The sequence below is a fragment of the Salvelinus alpinus genome, chromosome 21 (genome assembly GCF_045679555.1).
Source record: "Salvelinus alpinus chromosome 21, SLU_Salpinus.1, whole genome shotgun sequence".
NCBI classification, from domain to species: Eukaryota; Metazoa; Chordata; class Actinopteri; order Salmoniformes; family Salmonidae; genus Salvelinus; species Salvelinus alpinus.
Genome location: NC_092106.1, coordinates 10705921 through 10725456, shown reverse-complemented (window position 1 = coordinate 10725456; position 19536 = coordinate 10705921). Strand labels below are relative to the sequence as shown.

At 45.6% G+C, this 19536-nt stretch overlaps 1 protein-coding gene across 1 annotated transcript in view; it reads right to left on the bottom strand.

The window, feature by feature from the left end:
• Window positions 1-12925, bottom strand: part of LOC139547826 (sodium-dependent serotonin transporter-like) — a 23983-nt gene extending 11058 nt beyond the window's left edge. Inside the window, exons 1-5 of the mRNA XM_071356938.1 lie at window positions 12785-12925; window positions 8826-9425; window positions 7356-7490; window positions 4866-5088; window positions 3012-3150 (exon numbers count right to left, since the gene is read on the bottom strand). Coding sequence (XP_071213039.1) covers window positions 3012-3150; window positions 4866-5088; window positions 7356-7490; window positions 8826-9210 — 882 coding nt within the window. The 5' untranslated portion in view covers window positions 9211-9425; window positions 12785-12925. The remainder of the gene's footprint in view (window positions 1-3011; window positions 3151-4865; window positions 5089-7355; window positions 7491-8825; window positions 9426-12784) is intronic.
• Window positions 12926-19536: the final 6611 nt, after the last annotated feature.

Sequence of the window (19536 nt, the reverse complement as noted above, 5' to 3'; positions counted from 1 at the left end):
AAACAGTACAGACATCTACCAAAAAGCAATTAGTAGCCAAAAAATACAATCTCTCCTGGACAACTTTTTAGCCTTAACATTCTCCTTCAGCAATGAAGGTGTAAATTTGGCCGTTAGGAACATAAACTTTATATTTGACAAATTAGCCTCCTTGGCTAATCTAAAGAACCATAAGAGCAAACCAAAAATAACAGATAATGAAAAATGGTTTGATAATGATTGCAAAAATCTAAGAAAGTCATTGAGAAATATATCTAATCAAAAACACAGAGAACCAGACAACAAAAATATACGCCTTCAATATGGGGAAACACTGAAGCAATACAAACGCACCCTAAGAACAAAAAAGGAACAGCACATTAGAAATCAGCTGGATGGAATTGAGGAATCCATAGAATCAAACCACTTCTGGGAGAATTGGAATAAATTAAACAAACCTCATCATGAGGAGTTGGCTATCCAAAATGGGGATATGTGGAGAAATCACTTTGCAAACCTCTACAGCAATATAACAAAGAGCCCAGAACAAAAAGATATACAAGAAAAATTACAAATCCTTGAATTAGCAGTCAAAGACTATCAGAATCCTGTGGATACCCCAATTACAGAAGAAGAATTATTGGAAAAAATATGCAATCTCCAACCCAAAAAGGCCTGTGGTGCTGATGGGATCTTAAATGAAATGATCAAATATACAGACCACAAATTCAAATTGGCTATACTCAAACTCTTCAACATTATCCTCACTGCAGGTATTTTCCCCGATATTTGGAACCAGGGACTGATCACACCAATCTATAAAAATGGAGACAAATTTGACCCAAATAATTACAGAGGAATATGCGTTAACAGCAACTTGGGGAAAATTCTCTGCAGTATTATAAATAGCAGACTACATCATTTCCTTGACGAACACAACGTCCTGAGCAGAAGCCAGATTGGATTTCTAAAAAATTATCGTACAACTGACCACATTTACACCCTCCACACTCTAATTGATAAACAAGTTAACCAAAACAAAGGCAAAATCTACTCGTGTTTTGTAGATTTCAAGAAAGCATTTGATTCAATTTGGCACGAAGGTCTTTTTTATAAACTAATAGAAAGTGGTATTGGAGGGAAAACATATGATTTTATTAAATCAATGTACACTAAAAACAAATGTGCGGTTAAAATTGGCAACAAGCAAACAGACTTCTTCTCTCAGGGGCGGGGAGTGAAACAGGGCTGCCCAATAAGTCCAACATTATTTAACATCTACATTAATGAATTGGCAAAAACATTAGAAGAATCGGCAGCACCTGGTATCACCCTACACAACACTGAAATCAAGTGTCTGCTATACGCAGATGACCTGGTGCTGCTGTCTCCCACTAAAGAGGGGTTACAGCAACACCTAGATCATCTTCACAGGTTCTGTCAGACTTGGGCTCTGACCGTTAACCTAAAAAAAACAAATATAATGATATTCCAAAAAAGGTCCGGAAATAAGGATGACAAATATAAATTCTATTTGGACACAGTTCTATTAGAACACACCAAAAACTACACATATCTAGGACTAAATATCAGCAACACAGGTAGCTTTCACATGGCTGTGAATGAGCTGAGAGACAAAGCAAGAAGAGCATTCTATGCCATTAAAAGGAACATCAAAATTGAAATTCCAATTAGAATCTGGCTCAAAATTTTTCAATCAGTTATAGAACCAATTGCTCTATATGGCAGTGAGGTATGGGGTCCACTCTCTAATAATGAATTTACTAAATGGGACAAACATCCAATTGAAGTATTGCATGCAGAGTTTTGCAAGACTGTATTGCAAGTACAAAGAAAAACTCCAAATAACGCATGTAGGGCAGAATTGGGCCAATATCCCCTCCTCATTCGAATAGAAAAAAGAGCCATCAAATTTTACAACCATCTAAAAACAAGTGACCCAAAAACATTCCATCACACAGCTCTACAATGTCAAGAGATGAAACCAGAGAAGAGTCCCCTCAGCCAGCTGGTTCTGAGGCTCAGTTCACCAACCCAAACCAACCCCACAGAGCCTCAGGACAGCCCTCAGAAAATCTGGCCCAACCAAATCATCACAAAACAAAAAGAAAAATATATAACCTATTGGAAAGACACCACAAAAAATCAAAGTAAACTTCAATGCTATTTGGCTCTAAACAGACAGTACATGGTGGCAGACTATCTGACCACTGTGACTGATAGAAAACTGAGGAAAACATTGACTAGGTACAGACTCAGTGAGCACAGTCTGGCTATAGAGACCGGTCGTCACAGACAAACCTGGCTGCCCAGAGAGGACAGGCTGTGCTCACTCTGCTCCAGGGGAGAGGTAGAGACAGAAGTGCATTTCCTACTACACTGTGACAAATACTCAGACCTAAGAGCATATTTCTTTCCCAAAATTATAATTCAATACAAAGAATTTGAAACTATAAAAGATGAAGAAAAATTCAAATATTTATTGGGTGAAAAGCCAAAATGTGCAGTTTTGGCAGCCAAATATGTGTCCTCCTGCCACAGCCTGAGGGACAGCCAGTGAAAAATGCAAAGTAATGTTGATAATATTTCCCATTTAGCTTAGTTTTGTTTTGTCTTTCGTACCAGGTCATGTGTCTTCTCAGTCATGTTGACACTGGTCTACTACTGTTGCTTTAATGTATTGTTGTTCTGATTAATATTGTTGTTGTAGCTGTTATTAATGGTAATCCCATGTCCACTACTACTATTATTATTACTGTTAGTCCCACCATTTATTTATATATAAATATATATATATATTTTGTGTATATATATACATATATATTTTATTTAAATTTTTCGATATGTATACTTTGACAATGTAAGTAATAATAACTTGCCATGTCAATAAAGTCAATTGAATTGAATTGAATTGAATTGAATTGAGATGGGCAAGTATGAATAAAAGACATCAGTGAGAAACAGATTTCACAGTATTTACCTACTATCATCTACTGTTTCTCTCTGCTCACCTTGCCAGAAGTCTTGACTCCCTTCCAGATGCTGAAGTAGACGATGGTGAAGATGAACAGGAGGCAGAGAGCCAGCTGCCAACTCACACTGCCAAGCTGGTGCAGACCTGGAGACATGTGCACCTGCAGTACCTGACGCCTATACGAAACAGAGAGGGATGAGCAAAATGGATGAGGAGAGGAGAGGGATGAGAGGTTACAGAGGGATCAGGAGAGAGGGATGAGGAGAGGGGAGGGATGAGAGGTTATAGAGGGATCAGGAGAGAGGGATGAGGAGAGGGGAGGGATGAGAGGTTACAGAGGGATCAGGAGAGAGGGATGAGGAGAGGGGAGGGATGAGAGGTTACAGAGGGATCAGGAGAGAGGGATGAGGAGAGGGGAGGGATGAGAGGTTACAGAGGGATCAGGAGAGAGGGATGAGGAGAGGGATTGTCAGGAAGAGAGGAATCAGCGAGAAGAGAGAGATGAGTGGGAAAAAGAAGGTTGAGAAGAGGGGGATGAGACAGAAAAACAGAGAAAGGAGCCATTGACATGAAAAAGGCGTGATCAAGAGAGGAAAAGCAGTCGTACATCTGAGGTTGCCAGGTTGCTTGTAGCAGATACGTACGGTATGAGCATCATTTGAATGGTATTTTGAATGTTTATTTAGCTTCGGTACGCTAAATAAACGCACTGTGCACGTTTGTATGTGATTTCCAGGGTCATAAAGGAAGAACGTGAAGGGAGTAGGCAAGAGACAGATCAAATGAAAATGACAAGGCTAGAAATTGAATAACCATATTGTAGATACGTGATGCTGATACAACTGACGTGCCTAGTTTAAAAAAACGTTCAATTAACAAAATAAAACAACTGAAGAATAATATAAGTTAACTTGGCTGAAAGAACTCTCTGTCTCTCTCAAAAAGGCTGTGGAACCAGTTACACACACAGTGGTTTTGACATACCATTTTTTTCAACTTACATGTTGGACAGAAGCTATAGGAGGACGGGCTCACTGTAATGGCTGGAATAGAACGGTATCAAACACATGAAACATATGGAAACCACATTTGACTCTGTTCCATTCCAGCCTTTACAATGAGCCCGTCCTCCTATAGCTCCTCCCACCAGCCTCCAGTCTTCCTGCAAGGCCACCGTGTCTGTGTCAATGACTGATTTCACCTGTATCGTATCAGCTCTGTTAAAAGTAGTGATTAAGTCCGGAGTCCCATAGGGCGGCGCTCAATTGGCCCAGCGTCGTCCGGGTTGGCGCTCGTCGCGCTCTAGCGATTCCTTGTGGCGGGCCGAGAGCCTGCAGGCTGACCTCAGTCGTCACTTGAACTGTGTTTCCTCCTGCACTTTGGTGCAGCTGGCTTCCGGGTTAAGCGGGCGGGTGTTAAGAAGCGCGGTTTGGCGGGTCATCATTTTATGTTGACCGAATTTTCGACCTAAGTTTTCTCAAGTTGGAGCTAAGTTTGGGTCAACTTAACCTTTCAAGTTCAGGTAACACTTTAACTGAAAAGTGGTGGAACCAGTTAATACTAATTAGTTTAAACAACTAGAATTTTTTTAAAGTGTAGCCTATCTACCGGCTGTATACCCTATAGGAAACATCCCTCAATGTTTTACCCACTGCCTCCTCCATCAATCCCTCTCTTTGTACCTCCAGTCAATCCGCCACATCCTTATCTCCCTCCACTTATCCATCCTCCATACCTGCCTTTCATCCACCCATCCAGTCACTCTGCCCTGTCTCTACTCCCTCTTCTCTATCGAGCCCATCATGCCGTCTACCCCTCTCTCCTCCGCTGTCGCTGGGATCTCTGTGCTCGTCCCTCCGTCCTGCCTTGCACTTACATGGTCTTGACTTACGTATAGAACTCCTCGGCGGGCGAGGTGGACGTGTTGGTCCAGGTGACGTTGCTGTCGGTGGACAGGTAGCGGAGACAGTTGACCGTGTTCCAGGGGTTGGAGCACGTGGTCCAGGGCAGGGTGGGCCGGAACGACGCCAGCAGGTAGTACAGAGCCCACGCCATGATGGTGTTGTAGTAGAATGCAATGTACAGCGCTATGATGCAGATGGCGAAGCCCACACCTAGAGGGAGGGAGAGAGAGAGAGAGAGAGAGAGAGAGAGAGAGAGAGAGAGAGAGAGAGAGAGAGAGAGAGAGAGAGAGAGAGAGAGAGAGAGAGAGAGAGAGAGAGAGAGAGAGAGAGGGAGGGCACGAGGGAGGGAGAGAGAGAGAGAGGGAGGGAGGGAGGGAGGGAGAGAGAGAGGGAGGGAGAGAGAGAGAGAGAGAGGGCACGAGGGAGGGAGAGAGGGAGGGAGGGAGAGAGAGAGAGGGAGGGAGGGAGGGATAGAGAGGGAGGAAGAGAGGGAGAGAGGGAGGAAGGGAGGGAGAGAGAGAGAGAGAGAGAGAGAGGGAGGGAGGAAAGTTTGACATGATGTTGTACAGCACTATGATGCAGATGGCGAAGCCAATAGCAGAAAGAAAAATAACACTTGACTTAACGACTGTATAGGTATAATGCATTACAATGCAGTTATTATAATGCATCGTCAGACTGTCATGAACCTGTACAGCCCCTTTATAATGTCCTATAATCATCTATAGATGGTGAAGATAATAACTGGTGGAACGAGAGATAAGAGAGTTTGTGATGGAGAGAGGAGAGTTTGTGATGGAGAGGAGAGAGTTTGTGATGGAGAGGAGAGAGTTTGTGATGGAGAGGAGAGAGTTTGTGATGGAGAGAGGAGAGTTTGTTTTTACGTTAGGATAAACACAGGTATGAATGAGAGAGGAGGCAGAGAGTGGGGTAGAGAGAGCGATGAGGCAAGTGGTGGACCCGGGCATTGGACGGATTACACTACCACTATGACCAGACTCCGACCAGATGAGAAGAAAGATTGAGATGAAGGTGTGTTCTGTGTTGTGGAGTTGGTCGGTGCTCACTCGCTCTGTCTATTTTCAAGCTAACTCAAGTTCAACTCAAGTCGAAGATGACATTTGGAAACAACGGAGATTTACATAACATCACGTTTCTAAGCATGCTGGCATTTCTGTGGGAAATGTGACAATTTCCATAACAGAGAGCTGGACATCACCACAACAAGGGGATGCAGAGGCTTTCATGAGGAACGTGCTGAAGGGGTCGGAGAGTTCATATTATCTGTCTCTCTGGATATGCCACTCCATTCCTCTCCTGACTCCGCTCCTCCCCCAACTCCTCTCCTCCCCCGACTTCTCTCTTGACTCCTCTCCTCCCCCAATTCCTCTCCTCCCCCAACTTCTCTCTTGACTCCTCTCCTCCCCCGACTCCTCTCCTCCCCCGACTTCTCTCTTGACTCCTCTCCTCCCCCGACTCCTCTCCGACTTCTCTCTTGACTCCTCTCCTCCCCCGACTCCTCTCCTCCCCGACTCCTCTCCTCCCCCGACTCCTCTCCTCCCCGACTTCTCTCTTGACTCCTCTCCTCCCCCGACTCCTCTCCTCCCCGACTCCTCTCCACTCCTCTCCTCCCCCGACTCCTCTCCTCCCCAACTCCTCTCCGACTCCACTCCTCTCCTCCCCCGACTCCACTCCTCCCCCGACTCCACTCCTCCCTCGACTCCACTCCTCTCTCGACTCCACTCCTCTCTCGACTCCACTCCTCTCTCTACTCCACTCCTCTCTCGACTTCTCTTCTCTCTAGACTTCTCTTCTCTCTAGACTCCTCTCCTCCCCCGACGCCTCTCCTCCCCCGACTCCTTTCCCCTCCCGACTCCTCTTCTCCCCCGACTCCTCTTCTCCCCCGACTCCTCTTCTCCCCCGACTCCTCTCCTCCCCCGACTCCTCTCCTCCCCCGACTCCTTTCCCCTCCCGACTCCTCTTCTCCCCCGACTACTCTTCTCCCCCGACTCCTCTTCTCCCCCGACTCCTCTCCTCCCCCGACTCCTCTCCTCCCCCGACTCCTCTTCTCCCCCGACTCCTTTCCCCTCCCGACTACTCTTCTCCCCCGACTCCTCTTCTCCCCCGACTCCTCTTCTCCCCCGACTCCTCTTCTCCCCCGACTCCTCTCTTCTCCCCCGACTCCTCTCTTCTCCCCCGACTCCTCTTCTCCCCCGACTCCTCTTCTCCCCCGACTCCTCTCTTCTCCCCCGACTCCTCTTCTCCCCCGACTCCTCTTCTCCCCCGACTCCTCTTCTCCCCCGACTCCTCTTCTCCCCCGACTCCTCTCTTCTCCCCCGACTCCTCTTCTCCCCCGACTCCTCTTCTCCCCCGACTCCTCTCTTCTCCATAACACTTATAAAAATAGTTTTGCCAAGCGTCATTGTGTTAACTACATTTGTCAAACCCACCCCCCCCCCCCCCTGCTCTCTACATACCCTTGAAGATGGGGCAGATGTGTTTCCAGATGGAGATGCAGCCGCTGCGGTGGAACTGCCCCAATGCCAGCTCCATGTAGAACAGAGGCACGCCGCCGAATATCGCCATCAACATGTAGGGCAGCAGGAAGGCACCTGGGACAACAGGTAAAAGACAGAGGGGAGAAGGGGAGTGTGGGGAGAGAGAGGGATGGGGAAATAGACAGAGGGGGGTAGATAAAGGGGTAGGGGGAGAGAGGGAGAGAGGGAGAGAAAAAAAAGAGGGGGTTGGAGTATATTGAGTAAAAATCCTTTCATTCATGAGTCAAAAATATAAACTCCACATGTTTCATAGCTGCACTCTTTGCCGGATTCCTACACATCTCATCTAACAACTGACAACAACAACTGGAACATTCAACACTGACCTGTACCTGACCCTAAAGGCCAAGGGGAGTGAGGGGAGGAATTGGAAATGTCAGAGAGAGAAAAAAGACATGCAGAACCCTGGAGAGTACCAGGGAGATAAGCTCCAGTCCAGACAAGCCCTGTCTCTTTCTGTATTTGATTAGGAATGTACATCTGTGTGGTTGACATGAAAGCAAAGATAACTGTTGATTGAGTAGCTGGGACTAAGAGACAGGTTATTAAGCAATGAAAGAGAGAGAGAGAGAGTCAGAGAGAGAGAGCGGGAGAGAGAGATAGAGAGAGAAAAATAGAGAGAGTCAGAGCGGGAGAGAGTCAGAGAGAGAGAGAGAGAGAGAGAAAAAAGAGAAATAGAAAGACAAAGAAAAACAATTAATAGTGTTGCTTCTATCAAGTGTCCCCCTGTCTCCATCTCTCTCCCTCTTTCCCTCGTAACAGAGAAACAGGATATTGCAAAGATTTTATTATTGCAAATTCAATAAAATGGAATCGGAGGCCCGTATTTGATGTGAGGGGGAGAGTTGTAGAAAAGCAGGGAGGACAACAGAGTTCCCTTGTAAACATCTGGGAACATTAGAGGAACATTTATTTCTTGTTCTTTTCATTACAGAAGACATAAGGTTTAACGTGCATATATTTACCCAGTGCTATTTCTTTCCAAGGTGTAAATGTTAATTTGATCCACGTTTTGGTTGGTTTGAATGGTCTGTGTTTTCCAGACGCCGTGTCCGATTTATCCATCTTGTTTTATGGCTCTTTATCTAGCTATATGATTAAGTGTGGAACGACGTTGGGTGAAAAACTATATTCAATCTGCATTAATGTTTATTGTCACCAGTATACTGTAGATGGTTTAGTTTTATCTGTCAATTTCCTCAACCTCCCTTTCCCCAGCTACAGATTCTTTCCTTTCCAGTGTTACTTTCCCCCTCGACCTGGGTCGTGTTCATTAGGCACCAAACGGAAGAAAACAGCCTGAAAGAAGGAGGGAGTACCTAGAATTGTCCAATAAGAAATGCTTATTTTAGCTTTTCGCAACAGCGTGCTCAAATGAACAGGTCTCACCTCCGCCGTTTTGATAGCAGATGTAGGGGAAGCGCCACACATTTCCCAGGTCCACGGCGTAGCCAATCACAGACAACAGAAAGTCCATCTTCTTGCTCCAGGTCTCCCGGGGATGGTCCAGACTGGTCTGCTGGACCACTAGAGTCCTGGGGGCCCCTGCGGGTACACCCCCCGCTCCCTCCTTTGGGCTCTGCGCTGTGGACGTGGGGTACCCGTTGGACACCCCTCCTGACCCCCCACCAGAGTTCACTTTGGGGTCCCCCTTCTCTGCCACCCCTCCGTCAGCCAGCACGATTCTGCCGTTCTCCTGCGATGACTCCTCCCCTTTCTCTTTCTCTCCTCCTTCGCTCTCTCTGTCCATCACCATTGACTGTGTCATCTCCATGGCGATGGCTGGTGGTTAGGGACGTGCTGTGGTTGTTAGCAGAGACGGTGGACTTTTGGCACGGTGTGATGAGGTGCCCATCAGGGGGTGAGGGGTAGCAGAGAGAGAGAGAGAGGGAGAGAGAGAGAGCAGGTGTGGCTGGGCCAGGTGGGACGCTTTGACTGTCTCCACCGCCTTTTATGACCTACGCCAGTGGAGACACAACCGGTTCCAGACTGCAACACAAACACAACATCACTTGTGTTATTTACCATTGTGAATGACTTGTGTATTCTTTTTCCCTCTAATGGTTTGTGGTCTTTTTATTTTCGGCTTCTCTGGAATATCCTGAGTGGTTAGTTAGCACAGGGAAAGATGGAGACAAATGGGGGAAGTCACTGAGACTGACTGGTAATACGTCACTATGGGGTTAAAAGTGTGAAACACTGGGGGGAATGTGAAATCTGAAAGTCCCTGCCAAAGAAGGCCTGAGGGGATTCTGCTAGAACACGTTTGTTTATTTTCTTTCTTGACATTGTTGTAACTGCCCGAAGCTACAATCACATCTGATTTCTTGGGTCTCTATACATTTGGAGATAAAATACGAAAGTTGAACTTCAGCACATACATTAGATGAAAAGGGGGGGGAAATATACAGGCAGCAACAAGATTTGAAACGAAGAAAAACAGAGATAGAAGAAGTACATCGTTTGACAGATGAAGTCAATGTGCAGTCGGTGTGGTCAGGCAGGGTGGAACAAGTTGGTAGGGGGATATGCATACAAAAAACAACCCACTTCCTCTGATTTTGATAGTAAAAATTGTTACTTGATACCCTGATAACACATATTTTCTAGAAGAAAACATGTATCACCCACATATTCTTCTTGTACAGTACTTGGTCCTCATGTTTCTTTTGACAGCATGAGTATAATCAAGATATCATGTTTTATGAACTTCAAATGATTGGTTAAATCAAACTAAGATTTTTTTATTTTTTTTTACAGAATATAAAATGTCTTACTACTTTGGATTTTTAACCCCTTTTTTATCTGTATGTTTAACTACTTTTTAAATGTATTTGTATGTTTAACTACTTTTTAAATGTATTTGTATGTTTAACTACTTTTTAAATATATTTGTATGTTTAACTACTTTTTAAATGTATTTGTATGTTTAACTACTTTTTAAATGTATTTGTATGTTTAACTACTTTTTAAATATATTTGTATGTTTAACTACTTTTTAAATGTATTTGTATGTTTAACTACTTTTTAAATGTATTTGTATGTTTAACTACTTTTTAAATGTATTTGTATGTTTAACTACTTTTTAAATGTATTTGTATGTTTAACTACTTTTTAAATGTATTTGTATGTTTAACTACTTTTTAAATGTATTTTTATGTTTAACTACTTTTCAGCGTGGTCACAGTAGATATTTACCACAGTTATATGCAAAGTATCCAACAGGAGAATTTCTCCTGTCCGTTCTAATGGGTTTCCTGTTTGTTTAAATTTAAATGTTACATTTTACTGTAACTACCCTTCATTCTGGGTCATTTTAATGTCCATTACTGAGCATTATCATTTAATCCATATACGTTAGACAGAATATAAGTCTAGCAATAGACTGAAAAAGTAGTGTACTAGTGTCAAGTAATATTGGTGTAATGTACAGACTCACAGTAAAGTAATTTAATAAAGTAGTGTACTTATATAATGGAACATTAGGAGAGGTCCTTGTATGATGATGATGATGATGATTAAGTGTTGCTGAAACCACATGCTATCCTTTAATTTACGAGCCTTCCTCTTCCACAATGTATTTATTCACATTATTATGAAGCTATTTTCTTCAAACAGACGTCTCCTGAGAGATGTAGTTCGCGACAGGGCTCTAAATCCTACCACGTTTTCTCTGTTTGAATTTCACACTGAAATAAAAAGAAAAAGAATTGTGCGTCGTAAAAATTGCAGACTGATCACCTTTGACAGCCGATCCTAAACAAAGTTGTATCAATCTAAGAAATGTATTAAATATGCACTATAATACATTGACTCACATTTTTTATTTTGCCGTTTGTTTTATTGACAAACGTTGACCACGTAACCCGCTTAAGAAGTCCCATGATTTGAGTAAGAAATTAGTTAAACTGAAAAAAGGAGAAGAAAAAAAAGGTTTTGGCGCTAATCGGCTTGTTTATGCTCGTTTGCTTCAATTGGAATTTAATGGGAAAGGGAGAGTTAATTCAAATGGAATGCTCTTATCCCAATTAAAAGTAATTGTCCTGCAATTCTCCATGGAATTCCAGTCCGTACCCCTATCAGTCACGCAGCTTGCTCCTATCCAAGCTGCATAGGGCACCTGGACTGACATACAGGATGGTGGAAGCAGTCTTGATGGTTATTCAGAAATGAAGATGAGAAAACAACAGCTGAAAGAAAGAGTGCAAAGTGTGACACCCAAATAGGTACTTCCTGATAAAGTGCAGCTGAAATACTGGGGGTAACAATTAGTTCAAACTAATCAGATAAATTAAACTTGCTCTAAAGTACTGTATATTTGACTCTCCGGGTTGCCGTATAGCACCTACATTAGCTCGTCACTGAGTAACGTCAAACAACCACTTCATAACCGAAGATATTCCAGCTGATAATGAAATCATTGAGCAACATATTTGAAATGTCATTGCGATCAGATCCCACAAGAATCCGACAAGTTCTGAAAATAGGAGCAATTTGGAGCTATGACGAAAATGCACTTTTATCAAGGTTATCATAGCATAAGCTTGCAAGAAAGGCATTTCACTGTACTGTACAGTTGACATTAAAAACATGAAATTAAAACACTTTAATATAGAGGGGGGGGGGGGGGGAGCTTCCATTGTCCGCCACTGACCACTTTACATTACATTAACAAAGATTCAACAATTCAGCCATCTCTGAGCATTATTGTTCTGTTACAGAGACAAACAAATTACGTATAGTAGAAATATTGAGTAGCGGACAAGGAATCACCTCAAGCCGATCTGGAAGCAACAAAAAAATAATCATAAATCACAATTGGAGGTTTCTAGAGGGAGTAGTTCTTGTTTTCGTGTAAGACAATGAGGAACCCGAACACATAACATGATCTCCCTATCACCACTCTATCTAGTGTCTATGGTGCATGCACTTTGGTCGACATTGCTTCAAATCAGACACGCTTCAAATCAGATAATTCAACTGCAAGTCCACATTACAAGTGAGAATTGCTTCAACTTGCACTCTTCAAGGAGTAACAGAACATCTACAGGATGTAACAGAACACACTACCAAATATGATGAGGTAGAAAGAGTGCAACACACGAGGGAAAACCCAATGGAACTTTTTCCATCTAGAACTTATATGATGCTCTACCGTTGCATAAACGTGCCATGGTAAGTGTGCGTAAGCACATCAAGACAGACTGTTTGCCCAGTAGAGCACTCAAACCTCACACTATACACACGTTGAAGTTTGGTCGGGCACAAACACATATATGCATAGAACCATTGAGAAACACACGCACAGACACACACACACACACACAATGTCCAGAATGCAGCCCTACCGTGCAGTGGTTCCGTAGTTATGTGGGGGTCTGCGTCAGGGTGGTACTCACCACCGTCCCTCTGAAGAACACGTACAGACACTCCCCCTACACCCCTGCTGGAGTTTCTTACACCCTCTTCCTCCACTCTCTCTCTCTGTGTGTCCATCTTCCTCCACTCTCTCTGTGTCCCTCTTCCTCCACTCTCTCTCTCTGTGTGTCCCTCTTCCTCCACTCTCTCTCTCTCTGTGTCCCTCTTCCTCCACTCTCTCTCTCTCTGTGTCCCTCTTCCTCCACTCTCTCTCTCTCTCTGTGTCCCTCTTCCTCCACTCTCTCTCTCTCTCTGTGTCCCTCTTCCTCCACTCTCTCTTTCTCTGTGTCCCTCTTCCTCCACTCTCTCTCTCTCTGTGTCCCTCTTCCTCCACTCTCTCTCTCTCTCTGTGTCCCTCTTCCTCCACTCTCTCTCTCTGTGTCCCTCTTCCTCCACTCTCTCTCCCTCTGTGTGTCCCTCTTCCTCCACTCTCTCTCTCTCTCTGTGTCCCTCTTCCTCCACTCTCTCTCTCTCTCTCTCTCTCTGTGTCCCTCTTCCTCCACTCTCTCTCTCTGTGTCCCTCTTCCTCCACTCTCTCTCTCTCTCTGTCCCTCTTCCTCCTCTCTCTCTCTCTCTCTCTGTGTCCCTCTTCCTCCACTCTCTCTCTCTCTGTCCCTCTTCCTTCTCTCTCTGTGTCCCTCTTCCTCCACTCTCTCTCTCTCTCTCTCTGTGTCCCTCTTCCTCCACACTCTCTCTCTCTCTCTGTTTCCCTCTTCCTCCACTCTCTCTCTCTCTGTCCCTCTTCCTCCACTCTCTCTCTCTCTGTGTCCCTCTTCCTCCACTCTCCTACTCTGTGTCCCTCTTCCTCCACTCTCTCTCTCTCTGTGTCCCTCTTCCTCCACTCTCTCTCTCTCTGTGTCCCTCTTCCTCCACTCTCTCTCTCTCTGTTCCTCTTCCTCCACTCTCTCTCTCTCTGTGTCCCTCTTCCTCCACTCTCTCTCTCTGTGTCCCTCTTCCTCCACTCTCTCTCTCTCTCTCTGTCCCTCTTCCTCCACTCTCTCTCTCTCTCTGTCCCTCTTCCTCCACTCTCTCTCTCTCTGTGTCCCTCTTCCTCCACTCTCTCTCTCTGTGTGTCCCTCTTCCTCCACTCTCTCTCTCTCTGTGTCCCTCTTCCTCCACTCTCTCTCTCTCTCTCTGTGTGTCCCTCTTCTTCCACTCTCTCTCTCTGTGTCCCTCTTCCTCCACTCTCTCTCTCTCTCTGTGTCTCTCTTCCTCCACTCTCTCTCTCTCTGTGTCCCTCTTCCTCCACTCTCTCTCTCTCTCTCTCTCTGTGTCCCTCTTCCTCCACTCTCTCTCTCTCTCTCTCTCTCTCTCTCTCTCTCTCTCTCTCTGTGTCCCTCTTCCTCCACTCTCTCTCTCTCTCTGTGTCTCTCTTCCTCCACTCTCTCTCTCTCTGTGTCCCTCTTCCTCCACTCTCTCTCTCTCTCTCTCTCTGTGTCCCTCTTCCTCCACTCTCTCTCTCTCTCTCTCTCTCTCTCTCTCTCTCTGTGTGTCCCTCTTCCTGCACTCTCTCTCTCTCTCTCTCTGTGTCCCTCTTCCTCCACTCTCTCTCTCTCTCTCTCTCTCTCTCTCTCTGTGTCCCTCTTCCTCCACTCTCTCTCTCTGTGTCCCTCTTCCTCCACTCTCTCTCTCTCTCTGTCCCTCTTCCTCCACTCTCTCTCTCTCTGTGTCCCTCTTCCTCCACTCTCTCTCTCTCTGTCCCTCTTCCTTCACTCTCTCTCTCTGTGTCCCTCTTCCTCCACTCTCTCTCTCTCTCTCTCTGTGTCCCTCTTCCTCCACACTCTCTCTCTCTCTCTGTGTCCCTCTTCCTCCACTCTCTCTCTCTCTGTCCCTCTTCCTCCACTCTCTATCTCTCTGTGTCCCTCTTCCTCCACTCTCTCTCTCTCTCTCTCTCTCTGTCCCTCTTCCTCCACTCTCTCTCTCTCTCTCTCTCTGTCCCTCTTCCTCCACTCTCTCTCTCTCTCTCTGTGTCCCTCTTCCTCCACTCTCTCTCTCTCTCTGTGTCCCTCTTCCTCCACTCTCTCTCTCTCTCTCTCTGTCCCTCTTCCTCCACTCTCTCTTTCCTATACACAATCATATTTTCTTACTGCTTACTTCCTTTTTACATCTATGTGGTATTTTGTATTTTTTTATGACAACCTAGATAAAGTTCCAGACATCTGTTAGCTGCACCACCATCCGCCGGTCATCGCTGGACTACAAGCTACACTCCTAATCAGTTGTGGAATATTGAAGACAATGAATGGTGGATGATTTCCCAAGGCCTTTGTTGGTCTCACCTTACAGAGGCCGTATGTGTTGTTTTAACACAAGCAGTCAAAGCATCCCCTCGTCCCCTTGGCTAGCTGTGACCAAAGCATCCCCTCGTCCCCTTGGCTAGCTGTGACCAAAGCATCCCCTCGTCCCCTTGGCTAGCTGTGACCAAAGCATCCCCTCGTCCCCTTGGCTAGCTGTGACCAAAGCATCCCCTCGTCCCCTTGGCTAGCTGTGACCAAAGCATCCCCTCGTCCCCTTGGCTAGCTGTGACCAAAGCATCCCCTCGTCCCCTTGGCTAGCTGTGACCAAAGCACCGAGAATCCCAGCAGACATCCTTCCCTGACCGACAAGTTCACAGACAGCCTGACGGAAAAACCTCTAGCAGCTCCACAGAGTCTACAGACTGAAATGTTCAACGGTGATCATTTAGCTGTTCTCATCAACTGAATCATTGTAATGGTTGACCCTAAACATTACCAGGTAGGGTCCAGAAACCAGAAATAGAAAGCCAGACTGTGCTGCTGGGGGATAAAAAGTCCTGAGAGAGCACGTTGACAAAACGAAGACTTACCCAGAACTCCAGTATGTGTTGGCTTGACCAGAGAATTGGTTTTCAAGACAACATAGGAAGACATCTAAGAGTGACATTATGAGTGGTTTCCGGCTGATATGCTTATCAAGATGTATTTGGCGGTGGTGAAGGGGTTTCTTTGAAGGAGCTGTCACTCTCAACCGGACCGTATCCTCCTTCACCACTGACCTGTTGGCCCCCTCTTCTCCCCATTTGCAATGGTTGTCTCATCCCACATGGCAAAATGATTGCCTGGTTTCGCAAACATCTCCAGCCAGAAAGAGGAGTTGAGTTGTAGGCTACGCATTTCCTCTCAAAATAACAAAATATTGTAAACAATAAGTGAATAATGTCATGACGTAATGGGAGTTAGTTTGAAGTACTGGATGAGCAGCGCTGCACGTTACACAGCAACGCAGAAGAACAACAAATAACCAGTCCAAATGCATCTTTAATCTCACTCAGCTCTCCCAACTAAAAATAGCAAGCCAATCACCAAGCGGTAGGAAGTAGTCTGCGATAGGAACCCATACACTGAACTATAGATTGAAGGATAGTGTGCTTATCCCCTGGGAAAATCAACAACACCCAACACACTCACACACACTCACACACACGACAATTAAACAAGCACTTACAGGAAGCATATGAAGAACTCCTACTGCCATGGTGCTGTTTGCCATATGATTTACCAGTGCCCACCTCGTGCCCTTCCCAACCAACGCAAACCAAGATCACTCTAAAAGCCAGACCTTTAGGAAGCCATTAGGTACCAGCAGTCTGAAAGGCCTCTGCTGCATCTGTCTGAAACACAATCAACGAACACGTCTCCACTCTCCAACCCTTCCTCAGAGTAATAGGCATGTTTCCCACTTCCTTGGTAAGGAAGATAAAGAAATGATAAATCCAGATAAAGAAATGTTTGGAAAATGTCAAGTGTGGAAGTCCCTCTTCTTGCCTCTTCGTTGGAGATGCTCCTCACCATCTCCCGGTCTGAACTAGGCAGATCAGATACCGAACCTCACCCTACTGGCTAGAAGATAGCATTGCTATCTATCATTTCATATCTAAGGTCTACTTAATGGAATTGATCCATTATGATTCCATTCAGTTATGGTTACTGGGGCCTCTTGACCTACTGTTGACTTGAGGATAAGCATCTTCAGCAGTTTCCTCTGGCTAAATGTGGTTCCCACATACAACTCAGTCATACTGGGTCTTGAGCAACCCCGTGTAGCTTAGCGACACAGTAATAGCTGTAAAACGTTTTTTTTTAAAAGAAGCTCTACACATCTCCATCGTAGAGTAGGAAAGAAGGCTAGGACTCCTAACAACACGTGAGCAAGTATGTCTCCGTGTGTGCCACGTGAAAAATGTGTTGCGATCAAGGGGAAAATAGAAAGGCAGACCGAGAGAAAGAAGGAAAGCGAGACAGAGGTAGAGAGAGAGGAAGGTAGGGAGGGCGGTAGAGACAGACAGAGAGAGGGAGATGGATAGAGAGAGTAAGATTAGCCAGAAAACACAAGAGGAGCAGGGCAGGGATACTGTAGGGAGGGAGGGAGGGAGCCATGGGACCATGGCATCTCTTCAATTACAATCACTGGCAGCTCCCCTCTATCAGCAAGTTAGGATCCTAATCTCCCCCTCATCTCACTCCCTCCCTGCCCTCCTCTCCCTCTCTCCCTGCCCTCCTCCCCCTCTCACTCCCTCTCTGCCCTACCCATTTTACATTTAGCAGAAGTTCTTATCCAGAATGACTTAGTCAGTGTATTCAACGAAGCTAGGTAGAAACGACCACATATCGTTTCTCTCCCTCTCACTGCCCTCCCCAGAGAACAGAAATGTGTATTTTTGCTTACAACCCAACCCAACCCCCTGAGACACTCTCCCTCGCCACAATCGCTCTCTCCACCCTCTACCTCTTCTCTCTCACCCTCCTCTTCTCAGCGCCACAGTCAGCCCTACCAGTCTCTCCTCTCCCTCCAGTCTGTCTAGACAGAGTACTTCTCATCAACACAACAGACTGGGATTGTCCCGGCTGACACCGGCTCAGGGAGAGAAGAGCTCCCTCTGGTACAGCTCAGAGGAACTGCACTCACTCAGTCTCACCATTACAACAAAGGCTGGGATTAAGGGTTCTGTTCAATTTGGGACAAACATATAGAACGTATTGCGGTCATTATAGCAAGTCATACACCACAATGGTATATGATTCGGAAGAGGATGAATAATAGAATAACTAACAGCAATAATCCCCAGCAGGTGTGAAGGGCTCAAACAACCACTACCTGGATCCTATCAAAGAGGCCTACAGTAATCTCCAATGATTCTCCCTGGTGAGTTTCCCAACACTAAACAGCAAGACCATCCAAGTTTGAGAACCGATGATTTACAGATATGGAACCATTACTTTATGGTTGTTTGAGAGGCTGGGAAAAACATATCATGTTGTTGTGTATTCATACAGTATGTAAAACTCAGCAAAAAAAGAAACATCAACTGCGTTTATTTTCAGCAAACTTAACATGTGCAATTATTTGTCTGAACATAACAAGATTCAACAACTGAGACATAAACTGAACCAGTTTCACAGACATGTGACTAACAGAAATGGAATAATGTGTCCCTGAACAAAGGGCGGGTCAAAAGTAAGTCAGTATCTGGTGTGGCCACCAGCTGCATTAAGTACTGCAGTGCATCTCCTCCTCATGGACTACACCATATTTGCCAGTTCTGCTGTGAGATGTCACCCCACTCTTCCCCAAGGCACCTGCAAGTTCCCGGACATTTCTGTTGGGAATGGCCCTAGCCCTCACCCTCCGATCCAACAGGTCCCAGAGGTGCTCAATGGGATTGAGATCCGGGCTCTTCGCTGGCCATGGCAGAACACTGACATTCCTGTCTTGCAGGAAATTACGCACAGAACGAGCAGTATGGCTGGTGGCATTGTCATGCTGGAGGGTCATGTCAGGATGAGCCTGCAGGAAGGGTACCACATGAGGGAGGAGGATGTCTTCCCTGTAACGCACAGCATTGAGATTTCCTGCAATGACAACAAGCTCAGTCCGATGATGCTGTGACACACCGCTCCAGACCATGACGGACCCTCCACCTCGATCCCGCTCCAGAGTAAGGCCTCGGTGTAACGCTCATTTCTTCGACGATAAACGCAAATCCCACCATCACCCCTGGTGAGACAAAACCGCGACTCGTCAGCAGAGCCCTTTTTGTCAGTCCTGTCTGGTGCAGCGACGGTGGGTTTGTGCCCATAGGCGACATTGTTGCCGGTGATGTCTGGTGAGGACCTGCCTTACAACAGGCCTACAAGCCCTCAGTCCAGCCTCTCTCAGCCTATTGCGGACAGTCTGAGCACTGATGGAGGGATTGTGCGTTCCTAGTGTAACTCGGGCAGTTGTTCAGATGTACTGATCCTGTGTAGGTGTTGTTCCACCTGGTCTGCCACTGCGGTGATGATCAGCTGTCCGTCCTGTCTCCCTGTAGCGCTGTCTTAGGCTTCTCACAGTACGGACATTGCAATTTATTGCCCTGGCCACGTCTGCAGTCCTCATGCCTCCTTGCAGCATGCCTAAGGCACGTTCAAGAAGATGAGCAGGCACCCTGAGTATCTTTCTTTTGGTGTTTTTCAGAGTCAGTAGAAAGGCCTCTTTAGTGTCCTAAGTTTTCATAACTGTGACCTTAATTGCCTACCGTCTGTAAGCTGTTAGTGTCTTAACGACCGTTCCACAGGTGCATGTTCATTAATTGTTTATGGTTCATTGAACAAGCATGGGAAACCGTGTTTAAACCCTTTACAATGAAGATCTGTGAATGTATTTGAATTTTACGAATTATCTC